Source organism: Aplysia californica, unplaced genomic scaffold, assembly GCF_000002075.1.
Source record: "Aplysia californica isolate F4 #8 unplaced genomic scaffold, AplCal3.0 scaffold00321, whole genome shotgun sequence".
NCBI classification, from domain to species: Eukaryota; Metazoa; Mollusca; class Gastropoda; order Aplysiida; family Aplysiidae; genus Aplysia; species Aplysia californica.
Window position 1 is genome coordinate 251,574 of NW_004797591.1, and position 19,125 is coordinate 270,698.

The 19,125-nt window shown below is 40.2% G+C and overlaps 1 protein-coding gene across 1 annotated transcript in view; it reads right to left on the reverse strand.

Annotated features, from left to right (window-relative positions):
* Positions 1 to 18,902, reverse strand: part of LOC101854180 — a gene marked incomplete at its 5' end in the record, with an annotated part of 29,755 nt that extends 10,853 nt beyond the window's left edge. Inside the window, 4 exon segments of the mRNA XM_013084843.2 lie at positions 7,085 to 7,320; positions 13,619 to 16,489; positions 17,579 to 17,801; positions 18,761 to 18,902. Of these exon segments, the coding sequence (XP_012940297.2) occupies positions 7,085 to 7,320; positions 13,619 to 16,489; positions 17,579 to 17,801; positions 18,761 to 18,818 (3,388 nt within the window).
* Positions 18,903 to 19,125: the final 223 nt, after the last annotated feature.

Sequence of the window (19,125 nt, forward strand, 5' to 3'; positions counted from 1 at the left end):
CCCCACCCCCCTCGAAAATAAAAATTCCAAAGGAAACATTGTACTTTGAATAGGTGTTCTTTAACGCACAAATACAGATTACAATGGTTTTTAAGTGATTGTAAAGTTGTATGCTTAGAGTAACTCAAATGTGGTTGGAATAGGTATATTGTTTTCTTCAAGTAAAACATATGACGCCCCCATGGTTAAATTTTGTTTGTTCAAAGTTTCGTTGAAATTGGTGCATATATCCCCAGGTTACAGATCTACAAATAGGCCCACTTTTTCAGACACCCTCTATTTAAAATCGGCCCAAGGTAATTCACTACTCTTTTCATGCTCCATAGATCATCTGTGCTGATAAGGCAAAATCGTATATTATTTGTTAATAGGTCTGGGAATATTGTATCACTGTTAGAGTTTGAATTTAGCTGGAAAAAAAACAAAAGAAAGAAAAAGAAAACGACAACATCAGAGGGGATCATGTATATGAATTCCGTGAAAACTTTAAATAATAAAAGTGCACGTTCTTTACAGCGACAAGAATGTTGCAGTAACCTTACATTGAGTAACATTGCTGGATGATTAACAATGGCACGCTTGCTTGTAATTGGAAACATTTTTCTTGTAATGTAATTTGGATGAAAAGAAGAATAAATCATTGAGCTCATTCGTGAGGAAATACATTCGCCATTACTGTTTATTTATTAAGGTTTTTAAAATTGACAACATAAAAATAAGACCATGGTAAGTGACAAATAAAATCACGCTTTTTCACCTTTCTTTAGCTTATCATTATTTTTATGACTGACTCTAAATTACCCGCTGGTGCAAATTGGAATTCCTTGCAACAAAGGGTCATTTCTGGATAGTAATAGCAGCCTCGGTGACCTTCATAATATTTTTAAAATATATGTTTATATGATGTTTGGGCGCAAATCTTGCTCACATCATATAAACATATAAATAGAATTAGGCACAGTATGTGAATGTGAGATTAATGGATTTTATTCATAAAAGAGAAAAATCAATGTTCAAACTGCATGAGCAAAACATGTGAAAGTGTGCAATCTGATAGGATCGTGTAAATGCTTCAATGTGTGAATAGTCTAACTATCCATCTAAATATCCATCTATCTACCTATCCATCTATCTACCTATCTATCTATCTATCTATCTATCTATCTATCTATCTATCTATCTATCTATCTATCCATCCATCCATCCATCCACCCATCCATCCATCCATCCATCGATCCATCCATCCATCCATCAATCCATCCATCCATCCATCCATCCATCCATCCATTCATCCTTCCATTCATCCATCTATCTATCTATCCATCAATCCATCCATCCATCCATCCATCTATCTATCTATATGTCTGTCTGTCTGCCTGTCTGTCTGCCTGTCTGTCTGTCTGTCTGTCTGTCTGTCTGTCTGTCTGTCTGTCTGTCTGTCTGTCTGTCTGTCTGTCTGTCTCGTATCTATCTTTCTATCTATTTGTCTATCTTTCTCTCTATTACGCAGGAAAACCAGAAAAGAAAACGGAGGAGGCGGGAAGACACAGAGACAGAGTGGCAGACAGATAGATAAACAGACAGACAAATAGAAAACGTGGCAGACAGACAAGCTTATAGATACACATGGAGAGAGACGGGGGGGGGGGGGGGGGGAGAGAGAGAGAAAAAGATAGAAGTTGAAAGAACGTGCGCCCAGATCGACCCGAAGGGAGGCAAAATTAAAAATAGCAACCAAAAAAAAATAATTTATGCACTTTTATGGAGCCCGACGAGTTCGAGATCTAAAATCAATTTCGTAAAATTTTGAAACGGAAAGTCTCTCCATTTCAATGTCAGCGTAAGCTAATAGATATTCGAGATACAATAGAAAACTACTTGCTTTAATTAGACGTGAGAGTAATATAAACCAAATATTGCACTTTAGGATCAAATTGAATTAATATCCTAATCCGTTTTCCTTAATCAGAGGCATAATAAATTTGAGAAAGCTGCATGTTTTACGAAAACTCCATTACAACAGCTTAAATTACAAGTGGTTTAGAAGAGTATATTATTTTATTGTCTGTGAAAATCTTGACTTGAAAAAGCTTGAAAATTTAGCGCAAAACAAAAGAACATAATATGTTTTTAACATGAATAATGAGTCGAAGACGAAAACGATGTCGACGAAAGGCCAATTAATGTTATACATTTCATGAAGTGAGAAGACTGATAAAAATGCCAGTGAGGTTTAGGTGAACAAAAATGTTAAAGTCAAAAGTTATTACATAAAGACCTAAGTCTTGTTATTCCGTGAATTTTCAAGAGCTCGGCTAGACTCGAAAAAGGTAATTACTGCAAGGTTTCCGTGTCCTACTTTCTGTTAAGCCAGATTAATGAAGGATCGGTTTGTAAAGGAGCTGGTAAATGATTTAACTGTAAATATTCGATGTCCACATCAATACAATATAGATCATGTAGAAACCAGGCCGTTGTGAATCTGCCTATCACAGACAACCCGAGCTTAGTGGAGAACAACACGCCAGCAGAAAGGCAAATGTAATCGATAAACCAAACGTCCTTACCCGGGACTCGGGACTCTTTTGCGTGCGATGACCAAGATCCTAAACTATAATACCACAGACACTGGAAAACGGAGATAGATAAATAGAGAGAGAGGGGGGGGGGACTCAACAGACACAGCAGTCTCATTGATTACCAAGAAAAGATGCCATCCTTCTACCAAATGCAAGTGGTATCACATCAGCAAAACGGTAACAACAAACGTCTCGTATCATCCAGCTCGACCAGATTGAGCCTCCTGAAACAATTTCCCAATATCAACCCTCGTGGCTCGTCAGCTCACCCCAGTTTGCCATCTTGGTCCCTTGGGGCACATGCAGCGCCCTCACCATCTATCAACGTGTACATGGTTGCTGAATATAATATCTCTGCATCCCCCAACAGCTGTTGTGGGTTTTTTCTGCTGTAGTCTCTGATGGTTACAAATCATGTTTTGCACGCTCACTGACACGATTAAGCTTATTTACTTTATCTACTTATTTATTTTATCTACCCAGAGATCTCAGCAGAAAGACTAAGATACTAATATGGGGAATCAAACTAACACTTTCCACGTGCTATAACACCAGGGCCTAACTATATCTTAGCCACAGACCGCGATTAAGCAGCAATGCAGCAGCCGACAAGTAAACTTAAAGAGTCCTGATGGAGAGCAACTTGGGTTCCGCTCTCGAAATGAGTTACACTGCGGATAGTTTCCACCTAAAACTGATGAACGTCAGATTCATGATCCGTACAGCTTTGTTTGTTGTATAATGTTGAAGACATGGGAGAGGTAGGGGAGGGAGGTGGACGACAGGGAGTTAATGTTTATTTCTTTCGTGGCGGAACTTTAGGACTGGGATGTTCGAGATTGGGCAATTCTACTTTTTTTTCTAAATGTGATGGTCTTATACAGGAAAATCTAAATTGACAACCAAAAGTCTAGGAACAACGTTTAGCACTTTTTTGGATCGTACTGTAGAAAAATAACGTATCACGCAATTTGGCCAGGTTTCTTGCAAATTGTCAGGTTGATCTTTACGGTGTTCTTGGTCCGAAAGAGAGAGAGAGAGAGAGAGAGAGAGAGAGAGAGAGAGAGAGAGAGAGAGAGAGAGAGAGAGAGAGGGAGAGAGAGAGAGAGGAAGAGAGGGGGAGAGAGAGAGGAGAGAGACAGGGAAAGAGACTGAGAGAAAGAGGGAGAAGGAGACAGCGAAAGAGATACAGGGTCAGATAGAGACAGAGGCAGACACAGAGAGAAGGGGGAGGGGGGGGGGGGTAGTGAGAGTGAGTCTTTAAACTTGAAAAAAACCCTGATGTAAATCAGAGATTGTAATTTTTTAGGAAACGTAGATCATTCAATCCTATATTCCTCAACAGAAGCTTTGATGTGGTACATCTTGCTCTTGTAGCAATTTGGGATTATACCACATAATAAAAAGTAAGTAAATTTATCGGAAAAGCATCAGAAAGAATAAGAATATTTGTGGAGACATAAATATCTTTGAATCTTTAAAAAAGCGGAAATAATACTAAATGACCATTGCCATCCATTGACAACGAAATCCCAATTATTAACCGGTAAAAAAATTACTTCTATCCAAATTTTTTATCAAACAAGTAAACAACCAAGACTCTTTCTTCGAGATTAATAAAGATTGACCTGGCATTCCTGGACAAGGAGGTAATAATTTGGTATTATAATATATAACCTCTTTGTTCCCTGGAGAAGAAAGTCACTACACGTGTCAACGTGTACGATTTTTCTCCTGGCCGCCATCTCATCAGCTTTTGAGCTGAGCTTTGCCTCTATATACACGCACCAGAGTTGTGCTGTTTCGCAAAAGCCGTGACATGTATTAGCATGTCCAAGATTTTTTCCTCCACAGCTGTTGCATTCAGGCACACCCACAAAGGAGGGCCCAACGCCGAGGCTATAATGCGCCAGGGACCCACCACAAAGCCTGTAGTTTTCTCCTCAAAGAAGACTCAATCTCTAGGTAATTGTTGGGGCTGCAATAGAAGTCAAACAGCTGTTTTCACCTCTATCTTTTGTTTGGAAGCCAATAGCGTTCACGGCTTCAAATTTTTTTTACAAATCAACGGGAAAGGTCTGATTTTCATGTTTGCAAAATCGTTTTCAATGAGGATGGATTATCAATAAGACTTGGGGTTTTTAGCTCAGTTTTGGATCCTTTACTGTGCATATCTGTAGGTAGGCAATAACTCATTTCCTTTTTGTGAAGTTTGTACAGAAATGTACGTACAATAATACATGTTTTGCCAGCGATGCTGATTAAAACAATTTCTTTCCTTTTTCAAACAGAATAAAGTTTGTTCGCATTCACTGTTCGCAAGATATATCTCAGTTTATTGGTACAGGGAGTAGAAGCGTGACACATCTTGAACTAGAAAAATTAATTACATCTCTCTGGACAATAAACATCCCGTGTTCCTTCAAATAAAAATATCAGTCAGAAGTAAAAGACCTAGCCTTCTGATCTGTAACAAAGAAAGATACAGAAGGCCATTCTTACCATCATCCATCAAACTTCTTCCATATTAATCATCTTGTTATAAGTATTCATATGACCTTAGAGCATGCCTCAGAAAACCATTGAGTTACAATCTGAATACTGCGTATGTATCTAGCTTAATATTATTATTGTTAATATTACTGTTCATTTGCATTATGCATATGACTGTAAACCTGTTTGTGAGTGCAAGTATACTGCGTATGTGCGCATGTTTGTGTGTGCGTGTGTGTTTGTGTGTGTGTGTGTGTGTATGTGTGTGTGTGTGTGTGAGAGAGAGAGAGAGAGTGTGTGTGTGCTTGTGCGTATGAGTGCATGTGTGTGTATGTGTGTACGTGGTGAAACACCAAACCAATATTCCAGGATCTGGACTATAAAGGTGTATCTTATCTTATTTTATCTTAAAGATCTTTGATGTAGATTTTTTTTTATAGTAGTGATACACTTTTTCCCATTTTTCCACATGACGAACGGATTCGTAAAAACCCTTGGAATATCAACCCAGACTAATGAATTGTCAATAGTGATGAAAGGACTGGACATGGTGAGTCAGATAGATTCAAAAAGTCACAGATAGACCAATTGAGCAGTAAACGGTTCAACTCATATAAATATTGAACTGTACACACGAAAATATTTTATACGTGTACTTCAGCGAATAGTCTTTGCCCTTTCTTTATTCAACCCCCGACTTCGTTACACTTACTCCTGAGCCTAGTGTTTCACCATTGAAGTGATCTGTTGATGTGAAATAGAAGGTAAACCTTCTCAAAGAGAAGACATGATGTATTCGGTGCCCATGATAATCTTATCAAAGGAAATCTCCTTCTCTTACTTTCTTTCAAAACCTCATTGGCAGTGTAGAGATAATGATACGGTGAAACAAAACATAATGATTACTGGTGATTTAGGTGTTCTTTCATGGTATACTCGTAAATTCAAATGCAATAGTTTTAGTACTGGTTGTTTGCTACCGTTTCTGTTTCAGTGTTGACTGATTTATGAGAGCTTTTCAGCGAAAAAATAAAGACTAGCCTCTAAAAGAACGCCCCTACTCTTTTTTCTTTTTCTTTTTTTTTGGGGGGGGGGGATGGAGAGGGGCATCTGATTAATCCCTTTTCCCCTTTTCCCACCAACTAGAGGTGTGCACCATTTGTTGAATGTCCGTTTCGGAATAAGGGTGCTACTTTTCCTTTGTTTTATCTTCAATTTTACCTTTGTGACACTTGTGTCAAGTCTTCTTACATGCCCATCCGTTAACCCGGGATTGATCGCAGCTAAAATAGACCACAGAGCAAAGTCCATTAGTGTTTACTTTTAGTAAGTGTTTACAACGCTTGCAACTGCATAAGGTCTTATCACCGCGCAAGACACATTAAGCTTTTTCAGTTTGATAGGAATGAATTTTGAATTTTGCCCAGGAGGCGGCCAAAGCCTACTCTTAACGTGCGCAACTTGCACACGGAACCTTCGACATTTTTTTGCTCTTTTCCGAGAAGGCTAAATGTTCGATCTTACCAACCCTAACAGTAAGTAAGAGGCAGGAGTAGCAGTAGAAAGAGCCAGGAGTCCAGAGAAGAGGGGTTGCAGAAAATGGAGATAAAAAGCAGATGATAAAACATGCACCACAGAAGATTCAGCTGTGCCTTGGAGTAGGGTTCAAACTCAAGCAGAAACTGAACCTTTGAGACCGCAGGAGTAAATCTGTACTCGATTGCCTCTTTCTAGAATGATGATGGTTTATACGTGCCACCTGCTATGGGGAGTTTGTATTGTCAGTTTTTAAATATTGTAACTGTAGAAGACGTTTGATTATCGCTGCATTAGCAAATTTTTTATAATTTAGAATGCACTTTAATCGACACTTCCCATTTCGCTTGGTGCGATTGGAGATGGAAATTATATTTATTATTTGGAGATCACACCTCTTCTTACAATGTTTCAAAGGCCATTTAACTTATACAATTACAATTTACCCCTGCTTTTTTTTTTTGCCTCGCTCTTACCAGACATCTCCCAGTCCTGTTGTACTGCAAAAGCGGGGTCCAGCTCCATCAGAACGTGTAGCGTGTCCTCTGGGGGATTGGTGTAAAACGCTGCAATGTCCGGGCCGTTGAGGAACACCCTGTTGTTCCGCTTAGCTTCGAAGGTGCGATGATAAGCGTCCAGTTCTAACTTGGCTTCTTCCTCTTTGTAGAGGTCTTCATCCAGAATGTAAGGCTGGAGAAGTAGCCTGGTTTGCCTGAGAAGTAGATTGTCGTTAACTAGAGACTGAAATAAGGTATTGTATATTTCTTTATCCTGCGTTCCTCTAAGGGCAGGAATCAATTTGAGTCGAGCTTTACCTTATCCATCAGAATGCTGCCTCCTCAAAATGCGTCGGGGAACAGGGAAAGAACGCTAACGTGTGCGGTCTAAAATGAGTTAAACTGTACAAACAGTTGATACAGAATTTGTAAATGTGATCTACACACACACTTGAAAGAATTAAATATACTTTTATGTGCTGACCTTGATCTTTTTCACTGTGCCAGCCATTGTTACAATACCATAGAGTACAGGTTTTCGTATGCGCTCCGCCCTTCTTGTTAAAAAGGTTTGAATAGACCTGGGGCCGCATAGGGACGACTTTTCGATTTCTTCTTCCATACATTGACTTTACACCAAATTCCATTATTTATTAGCATAAATATGAAATAATACAGACCCTCACTTTCTTTCTCCTTTGAGAATTTGAAGTTTCTGTAGACAGCTTTTGAAATCTTTATAAATGCAAGAGGAACGTGTTCGTGTTAGAATAGCTTACATACTTGCTGCACACAAACAATTTGATTATGATATTATGATTATGAAAATTGAAGTTATGAACAAACGCTATTACGTTCTCCTGCTGTAGGCCTAACATATGGCAATTAATAGTCTGTATTATGGGAAGTATGTATTTAAATGTCCTTGAAAGAAATAGGTTTATTTTGTATTTGTGGTGCAGATGCACTATCACGTGAAAATCGGATGTCCGAACCGAGTGGGAAAAGAATACCATATCGTCCGTCCTGGAACATTATCCTCCTCTCCGTTTGGTATTGTGACGCATTGGTCTAGTAGACTGTCACACTATTTAAAATACAACAGACATGGGCAACAGTATGGAACACGATATTAGTATGATTTGTGTAAATGGTGAATTCAGAACTATGGCGACGTGCTGGCACCGTCAAAGCCAGCTGATATGATGCAGAATTTAGATGGAACAGGGACTTAATATTTTGCTATCTATCTATCTATCTATCTATCTATCTATCTATCTATCTATCTATCTATCTATCTGAAGATTTTGCTTTTGTACAACTGTGTATAGGTGTCAACAAGCAATTTTCCATAAGTTTGATTTATCAGTTATCTGTTATAAACTGGGTGTGAATTTGTTTTGGTCAATAAACTAGATACTGGATTCATTTAATGCTCATTCTGTCTATCTTTAAGATAGGGTTAAATTTGTTCAATGTTGACCGGAATCAATTAATTGATTCACACAGCTGCCCCCTGCAGAGCTGTTACACATTTCGCATAAAAGTCCCTTTGTTTAATTTACGACAAGTGATTATAGACATTTTCCCTAGCTTTGCACAGCTGTCTCGGTCGCAGGCTGGCAGGGCATGAATAGTATCTTAATGAGAACTACTGCGCTGACTCGCTTCAACCTTTGACCTAAATCTAGCTGAAAATTAGAACCACGCTGAGAATCAGATCGATGGAACGTAAATTATACGTCATCATCCCGTTGTTATCCCTAACCCGGAAATAGTTTCAATATAAATCAGTGACCTGTCTCAAGACAGAAATAGGTGAGCGGGTTTGGGCTTATTCGCTCACCCTGTCATTCACCCTTTCATTTATTTTTTGTGTTTTGCTTTCGTAAAGTGCAGCTACAAATCGATCGTAAAGGGCATCTACAGCTGTAAAGTTCAGCTGCAATCGAAAAGTGCAACTACAAACTGTATGGGGAATTTTGTTTCCAGATTGTTTGTAGTATAGGTGAACCCTGTTCCCTTTTTAGTAATCATCATTGTGTGCAGCTGGAAGTAGATCTAGATCTAGATCAAATACAGTCACATATTATCTTATACCCGAGAATCAGTGGACAGTGACTAGGATCTACTAATTCTTTTAAAGTTGGCGGGTGCTCTGGTGTGGTTTGCTCCTTCTTTCCTATCAAACATCTATCGTCTTTATCTCCCCTCCTTCTTTTTTGTGTTTGTTACTCTCTTGTAACGCCTCTAATCTTCGGCACTTATATGACCTTATTGTGTTGCAAGTGCCGTAAAACTCTTACGAAAACTAAAGATGGGTCGCGGAAGGGGGGGGGGGTGAGAAAACTATAATTGAATACCGGTTTAAATACGAGAATGTGATATTGAAATTAACGTACTAGATTCTAGATCCACTAATAGGAAAAAAAGAGAAAGGGAAAATCCAAGATGACATTCTGAACACGTAGGCTGCAGATCCTTGCTGTATAGGTGAACAGTCACGGGTCAGTTAAATTGTGCACGCCATCTCCATCCTATGCCGGGAAATGTGTTCATTTCAAAGAGAATTTTAGACAACTAAATTTCAATCGGTCTCAATGTGTCTGCTATCGTCTTCTCTTTATAAACAGGCTTATTATTATGTTTCTTTACAACCTCATTTGCTCTAGTGAAGGTTTTAAATGTACTTTAAAAAACGTTACTGATGCAGGAGGATAACTGTCATTCCTGGTAGTCTCCCCCTTTCCCCTCCCTCTTCCCTCTTTTCCCAAAATCTCCGCCTTCTGAAAGTCGTGTCAAAGTCAAGGTATTTATGTGAAATAACTAGCGACGTCAAGCGCAGTTCACAGCAGAATGTCATGAGGTATTTCCGTAAAGGACAACGTTTCACTTGGTTTCCTCACGATTTAATCACGCTCTTCACTAAACATTCCGTTACTTTTCAACGCACGAATGCCCAGAGCTCAATACGCTAAGCTGCTGTGTGCAGGATTTAAACGGTGTACGGTATCAAAACACAACAAAAGACGTATCTAATAACTTGTTTAGAATAAATGTCTCACCCGGTTTATTCCAAGGACATTCGCTTACGCTTAAAATAGGAATATAAAGCCAACAAAAACACCAAACAAACAAAAATTAATTTTAAAAGTATATATATATATATATATATATATATATATATATATATATATATATATATATATATATATATATATATATATATATATATACAGAGAGGGAGAGACAGAGAGACAGAGACACATATATAGATATACAGATATAACTATATATTATTTATTATATTATACATTGTATATGAAAATATATACATTATATATTTTCATTAATCTATACAGATAAAAATATATATATAATTTTTCACACAATATAATATACATATATATATATATATATATATATATATATATATATATATATATATATATATATATATATATAATATTGTGTGTATAAATCATATATCGATGCATGTCAATAAATTCGCACTCGGTTACGACAATTTTTTTCGCCCAGCAGATTGACACCGGGAGTCTGGGGCAAAAATCAGACAGACATAACATTCAACTCATAAACAGCATTCCAGGCTGTAAATTAAAAAGCAGATGTTTATAGTGCATGTCGATCTATTTGGTTTGGCCGGTAAAATAGAACGGTGTGTAGTCAAGAAATATAACAGTTATGATAACTTCTGATTCCATTTATAGAAGTAACAGATGAACTGAGGATGTAGCAGTAGCACGCAAATACACCGCTGAAATGGCAAAATAGTTTGTTTTTTTAAATATAAAATTAATGTACTAATTCACCAATTTCATGTTTATAACTGTGCCTGAACGGCAACGTGAAACTGCTGCTTTTTCTTTCTTAATCTTTACTATCTTCTTTTGTATGTTTGTTTGTCACGCTCTTGTGATCTGCTCTTTACGGATGCCTTGCCATTGATAGTCGAAGCAGACTTTGTGCTGTTGAAGCTAGAGAGGTGAGCAGAGTAAGCCCGATTCCCTGTAACGACATCTCTGTTGGCATCCCCACCTTGACGTTTATAGGACTTTATGCAGTAAAACCTCTACGAAATAAAAGAAGTCTAGTCGCTGTTGTCTTACTAAATCTGAAGCAAAATGAGAAGTGTTTCGGGTGAACCATAGCTTAGATCAGGCAATGGTGAAGCTACCCACAAAAACCGTCTGAAATGCACTTACAAAGCTGTCAAAACGGTTGCTGTAAAAAAAAAGATAAAACAACAACGACAAAAACATTGAAAAAGTGGCAGAATGCATATGTGTCACGACGCGGTAGAATAATTCGCCGTCAATTTCTGGACATGTGGAGTTATTAGTATTATTATAAAGCTTGTTTATTTGTCTTGCTTTCGCAGAAAAAATACTCATCTATCATGAATAGAAGTAGAGATATTTGCAATTGAAGGAGGTGGGGGTCGCCTGGTTTCAGGAGTAAAATTAGCGAGAATATGGCCGCCAAAGTTTCGCGACTTCCAAAGTTTGAGAGTCCGTAGAGACTGCACTATGGAGTGAAGCGCAATGAGGAGGCTGATAGACTGGCAGGAAGTGCCGTGGTTGATGGTGAGGCGAAATTTGACAAAGGAGAAGTGTTGAAAACCCTGGAGGAAAAGTTGCGGGATGAGGAAGACAGGGAGACAGCAGAACACCACGAAATCATTAGGATGTGGGAAATGGGGATAGAGAGGGGAGAAGGAAGAAAGGAACGATTACCTGGAAAGGAAAGACGTCGCCATAATCAGACAGCCACCTGAACAATCAGTTTGGATACCTTGCGGGCTTTGGTGCTGGGGCGGGGGGAGGGGGGGGGGGGACTGAGCACTTATGGACCTGCCCGGTGTGCAATGACGTTGTTGCCCAGGACAGGTAATACAGGTAATACGGAGACTGCAAATTTACATTGTTGTGCCTTAAATCAACATTTTACAGTATAATCGAAATAGAAATATGTTTTAAATGGACCTTAATTAATTAGAAAAAAAATTGCCCACCGGCCCAAAAAATGCAGATTTCTTGCACTTCATTATTTTGACGAGCGCCTGATTTCACTACGCTGTCTCACATAGACTTGGGCCACCCAATAAGAATGGAAGAGGGAACAAACACTGGGGTGAAAACAAGGATACACGCGGCTTGTGGTTGCTTTGAAAGAGACAGGGAAATATTTACAGTTCCAAATCTGTTGGTATCACTAAAGTGACAAGTTTTGAATCAGTGCCTTGACTCAGTAATAAGCCGTGGTTGTTAAACCTAGCAAATTACCAGGAATATCATAAAGACATTAGACCACTTTTTCAACACAAAGAGCAATGCTATGCTGGTATAAGAATGCGAAATAAAAAGAGCACATAAAAATACGAAGGGAAACAGGAGTGGCAGACATCTCCAAATGTATACTCCGACAAAAATAAAAATGGGATGGTCATATTGGTAGAACGAAGGATATCACACGGACAAAATGATGCACTGAATGGAGACCAAAAACTGGAAAACGATCGAGAGGAAGATCAGAAAGAAGCTGGCAAAATGACATCAGGGAGTTCTTGGTTACAACCTGATACGGAAAACATCCGATAAAACAGAGTGGAGGTCATTATTGGTGGGCCGCATCCTGCAGTGAACTGACAACGCCTTGAAAGAATGTATTTACTTTTAATTTACATGTGTGTGTGTGTGTGTGTGTGTGTCTTTGTGTGTGTGTGTGTGTGTGTGTGTGTGTGTGTATGTGTGTGTATGTGTGTGTGTGTGTGTGTGTGTGTGTGTGTGTGTGTGCACGCGCCCCCGTGTGTGTGTGTGGGGGGGGGGAGGGAGTATGTGTGTATGTATGTGTCTGTGAGTGTGTGGTTAAGCAGGGGACTGTTCCCGATACTAAAAGCAAGGTAACACTGACTGATTAGGTTTTTCTTCTGGTTTCAAGCCATCCAGTATGCTGACTGCGGGCAGGGAGGTAACCAGTTATCAGAGAAACAATTTGTATTATCCAGGCCGGTACCATATTCTTTGTCAGTGGAACGTGGAACTCTTTAAAAGGGAAAACGCTTATAACACGTTTTGTGACTTTTGTAAATCTATTGCGGTGTCAACCGAAAACTGCAGGATTTTAAACATGAGTCATTCATACAATCTTCAAGTGTTCAATAACACTGTAGTCTGGTGAGCACACAGTTTTTAACATTGTCTATGCCGAAAAATTGTCACCTGCCTCCTTTTAATAAGATGTGAGTACCTCGTCTTGGTTAGTGCTCACTTTGCCTGTGGGCAGTGGGTTGAGAACTTGACAGACAAGAGGCAGATTAAGATTTGAATCTGAATTTGGTCCCAAGTCCTCCCTGCACTCCCGAGAAATGTTATTTCTTTTCCTGTCGTGCATGAGTCCTGGAGACAGAACAAGCGCTCTATCTTGATTTCGAAACGACTTATGCTGTGCGCAGTAAGGTTTTAAAAATTTAAAACAATATTAAGTACTCACTTGATCAAAGGACGCAGATTCCAGTGTAACGCATTCCCCATTGAGTCGCCTGTGATAAGGTGTTGGAAGTGTCCACGGTCAGTCAAAAAGATCAATGTGTTGATAGATTTTTGGCCAGTGGTTATGTCCACTAACTGTTGACCGGTGGGAACATGAATGACATACGCATGCCCTAACCGAGTTCCGCAGATGAGGAAATGGTCGTCCTCGGATGTTAACATGGAGATAATCGTATCCGTTTCAGCTATCATTCTCGCAGAGCCGCCTGTTCTTGGAGACATTCTAGATTGCCGCGCTGCCGTGTGTGACGTATAAACACGAGGTTTAGGCTTTGGTTTGAGTTTGGTGTTCATGGCCTCTGTTCCAGAATAGAGTATGTGACAGGTGATGGCGCAGTTTGCGTAGGCAAGGAAAAGGTGTTCGTGACTTCGCGAGAACTCTGCCATCACAATAGGCAAGCCGTTTAAAGAAAAGGTTTCATGCACTTTAAACATGGAGGCTTCCACCACCAAAGCCTGTCTCTCGGTCACGTGAACAATGTACTTTCCATCCTTTGTAGACTTCAAGATACAACAATGTTTGTTTGGGATTTCGTTCCGCAGAGTAAGTTCTTTGAACGCAGACACGTTTTTCACTGGAGCATAATCGATTGTCGTTTTCTTATCAACATTGACAGTGATCACCCTCTCCGGTTTGCTAGTAGATATACACGCTGCAGTGAATGATTGCTGCCAGCTGATAATGTTAGTAATGACTCCTCGATTTAAATCAAGGCTCTTAATAGCGGTATCGTTGGCGAAGAAAGAAGTGTTCGGGGTTCGAATATCAAGCCACAGAAGAGGACGATCTCCAAGGGAAATCGACTTTAGATGTCTTCCTTTTTCAAGACTGAATACCTCAAGCTGAAGTGTGGATGTTTCTTTTCTCACTAAGACACAGACGTTTTCGTCACCGCATATGTGGAAGCTGATGATGTCATCCGTGAGAGTGGCCAGGGGCATTTCCTCACAGGTTAGTACGTTATGCCGAAGTAGAGACTTGTCTCTCTGCACCAACAGAGTACCTGTGTCTCCCACAGACGTGAGAGCTTTCACGCCGAAGATGCCGTTCTCCTTGACCAGAAGCCTGGAGGTTTTGTCAGAAGTGTACGACACAGGGACCAAAGCCTGGAGATGTACCTGCTTCAACCAGACTCTGGCTTCTTCTACCACAGATTTGACGCTGTCCTTCATGTTGTGAAGGTCATCGACCTTCTGGCTGGAGAACACAGCAGCCAACGACGTCGGGTTGTGTATGACGGTGTGCCGAACAGAGAGAAGGAGCTGTCGCAGGTACTGAATATCTGGGTCAAGACTTACCACATCCAGGGCGAACGTGATGTCATCCAACAGATCATTGAAGAACCCTGAATACACCGCGTTGACCAACCAGGCAAAATTGAAGAATACCTTCTCTTTCAGAGCTGACCATACCTCTGCTGTACTAGATGAGATAAAGCAGAGATGGAAAGGGACACAGCGAAGTGTGCGCCAGTGGTACTTAGATAAACGCTGATGCTTCTGCTCTGAGATATCACGGGAGCTCAGCAAAAGGCCTCTTCTAATGAACTGGAAGAAGTTTGCCAAACGAAGGTGGACACTTTGGGAGAACCTTTCGCTCATGTACCTTGACTTGATGCAATCTATCAAAGGCTGACACATGACTCTATACACGCTTTCGCCTTCTATCTTAACCTCCACAAGAAATTTCCCTAGCCTTGAGACCAGTTTAGACAATTGCAGCTGATATGGAAACCCCTCCACAACGCTCATCTCGTCACCGTTCTCTTCCTTGATTTCATTAAGAATGTCTGCGTCTGTAGAGAGAAGATGGAGGAGTTCGTAGGCGGCCAGGCCATGTCTTGCTGTGGCGAGAAATGACAGGGCGTGGCGGGAAAAGGCTTTTCCCAGGTCACCCTCGATGGATGCCAATAACGCCTTACAATCTGACTGTGGGTCGTTTTTGAATTTTTCAAATTCAGGGAGGGAATGGGAGGGCCACAGTTTGAGCAAATGTAAGAGAAGCTGGGCGTAGACTGGAATTGGGTCTCTGGGAAGAGTTTTCAAAGCTTGATGAAGTTGGTCAGTTGTCACGATACGTTTAGAAGCATGTAGATTACTTGTCACACACTCTGTGATTTCTACTTTGTTCATGTAAAGTAACTTCACGTTCTTCACCGATGGATGAGACTTGAGTACATTCAAAAGTTCATGTGGACTTTGCAGTGTAAGAACAAGGCTAATCCCTTCTCCAAGAGAGTTTAAAATGCAAAGAAGGAAATGAACCTCCAGATCTGGCAATCGGTCGATTTGATCCAGCACCAACAATAAATCACCGCACAGTGTACGCTTTTCACTGATCGACTTCAGCGTAGAACAGAACAAAGACACAGCTTCCTGTGATGTAAGATCCACGGGTAATTCTAATGCCAGAGAATACACAAAGCTCAGCTGCTTGGTCAGACTCTCCAGGACACGGAAGAGGCTGGAAGACCGCAGGGTCATACCAAGACATCTAAACACAACCTTCCTCCTGGGCTCCCACATGACGGCGGACCTAGCTATCTGTGCGGCTAAGGAAGTCTTCCCTGTGCCACTTTTACCACACAAGAGCACGATCTTTGAATCTGATTTGCTTAAATCTAGCAAAGATTTGACTTGTTCAAGAGTTGCGTCGTTTCCTTTGCAGTTATCAGACTCGCTGTGAGCAATCCGCACGTGCTGGATAGCCTCAGATCCCTCTGTGAGCTGCTGGGCCACGTCATACTCTCGTTGTCTCATCTGGGCTTTGAGCAGGGAGGCTACTCCTGCGATAAAGGTATCGGCTAGTGACCTGCAGAAGGACAGAAAGTGTAATTAGTTAAACTTAGGAGTGAGGTTTCTGACAAAACTTTGAAACCCCTCTTCAGCAAAATAAAACACATATTAACAAACAAACACACAACAGATACAAACAAGCGAAGGAAACAAGACATCCAATTGGATTGAGAAAGGAGAAGGATAGTTATTGAAAATCAAATAAAGCTGAAAAGTAAGTAAAGATAGTTGCAATAGTGGCTGCACTATATTCTGTAAAAGGCATATCTGACACTTTTTGCTGTAGAACAATGCTGGCTGACGAGTTCATTTTGCAAGGGGGGGGGGTATGTTTTTTTTTGCTAGGATTCAGTCAGCTAATTACAAGAAAGACCATTTTATAATTTCTAAAAACTGTTTTTAGACAAAATTTCTAGTTCTTTTGTCAACGAACTTCTTTTCATATTACCCTTTCTTTTAAAACAGTTGAGCACATTACTGAAAAAAGAAATAAAATTGCAACGTCTCTTTGTTATTTTTTGTTTTTGTAAAGTGTTTTACGGCGCTCACAACTGCTTAGATCATATGAGCGCGCGGGACACACCTAATATTTTCCGTTGGTAGGAAATTTTGAATTTTGCCCGGGTGGCGGCCGAAGACTACTCTTATCGATTTTAGACCACCAAGGGATCTTTAACGTGCGCAACTTGCACACGGGCCCTCCGAGATTTTTCGCCCTTGTCCGAAAAGGCTAGGTGTAGATCTTTCCTACCAGAAGATCAGGGGTGTGGCAGAAAGACAACAGTAAGAAGGAGCCAGGGAGTAGCAGTAGAAAGGCTGCAGAAAGAGTCAGGAGCCCAGAGGGGGGGGGGGGCAAAGGAGGTGAGGGGGTGGGGGCAGAAAGTGGAATTGAAAGCAGACAACAGAACATTGCTAGAGAGCTGGAAGGGAGGTGAATGGTGACAATTTTAGAGAAGAACATTTTTCGGTCGCTACCCGGATTCGAAACCGGGACCTTTGAATGAGAGGCCAACACCTTAACCTCTAGGCCACGAGAGCCCCCAACGTCTCTTTGAGACACTTGAAAATATTTGCAACTGTTGACGAAAAATAAAAAGGATCGTACCTCAAATATGTCAATGTCTTCTTTCCAGTCTTGAAGTTAACCAGGTTTCCCATACTAGCGTACTGCCTGTAGTGCTTGTGGACATTGTGACGGAGTCGTTTGATGGGGGAGCTGTTTGCACCTGGCTCGTCTTTCGCCTGGTCGACGTCCATCATGAGGCACAGTGTGTCACTACGAGGACTGTAGCAGTGAAGGATTCCCTCCTCCACCTCTTTCACCACAGCTGGAAGTGATGAGAAAGGAATACATAATGGTATAAGTTAAAAACGTCCTTTACCAGCTTGTTTTTTAAGTACTGAGGTGTTTTTCATAAAAGATCTTTTCACCACAAAGTTTTGTTGTTGTTTGTTTTGTTAGGGTAATTTTTTAAATTGTTTGACAGAGACATAAGCATGGTGGTAACATTTCAGTTTGTTGTTTATCGAGTGGTTGTATGCTGAACAAAGCAATTTTAAAACGTTTGTGCATATGAAATTTCTACTTTTTGAATATCCAGAGGTGTACATCTTTTTTAAAAAAATCTTGTTTGCGTCGAAAAGATTGTTTCTCTTATCTCAGTAGAGATTTCTATGAATATTTTGAAAGTGTTCGTTTTAGTTATAGTTATTATTGAAAAGATGATGCCCTTTCTGGCGAACAGCTGCCATCTATGACACTTTAACCTTAGAAAAGTAATGTTACACCAACTCTTTTGTTCCTTATAGTTTATTTTATTTTGTTAGCTTAATCATTTATGTTACAGACATACAGATTTCCTTTAAATGTGTACTGCATTTAATCACTCTTACAACAATGTGGAGAATCAACGAAGCAAAACTCACAGATGTTCGAGTCCGATATAGCGTTCATAACTGTCCGAATATATTCGTTCAGAGACATGACCTCCATTGAGAATTCAATTCTAAATAGCCAGTACCTTAATTATCACTTACGGGCTCACTATTTCAAATCTTCAAATACTATTGGTGTGTTGAAACTACAGGTATATTCATACCATACCATACCATACCATACCATACCATACCATAATCGTACATTCCACACCAAGCCATACGATACTACAAAATATCGTGGCATATTATCACATCAGAGCTTACCATATTACACGTTTCTACAAGCAAAGGGGGAAGATATATTAATCAGCACGACAAATATTTCTTCAGGGAATTCCGGAAATCTTACAAGACCATCTGTAGAAGTCGGCCGTGACATTCTTCCTCCCAGGGTTCTCTTCTCTCATCTTGTCTATGGCTCTGGACAGCGCCTCCAATAGAACCTCCTCCACAGCCTCTGGGGTCTGGTACTCTTCTTCCACTTTGATCTCCTGAATAGTAAAATGACGAAAAGAAACAGCATGGAATTTCTAACGCCCAAATACGTGTTTGCTCTCAGTGTAACTGAATCCTTCGTGTCCCCTAAACATAAGATACATACTGTTTAGTTAAATTAGAAAGTGTGTGTGCATTAATGTGTGGCACATGCGTGTACAATTGTGTGTGTTTGTGTGCGTGTGGGTGTGCGTGTGCGTGTGTGTGTGTGTGCATGTG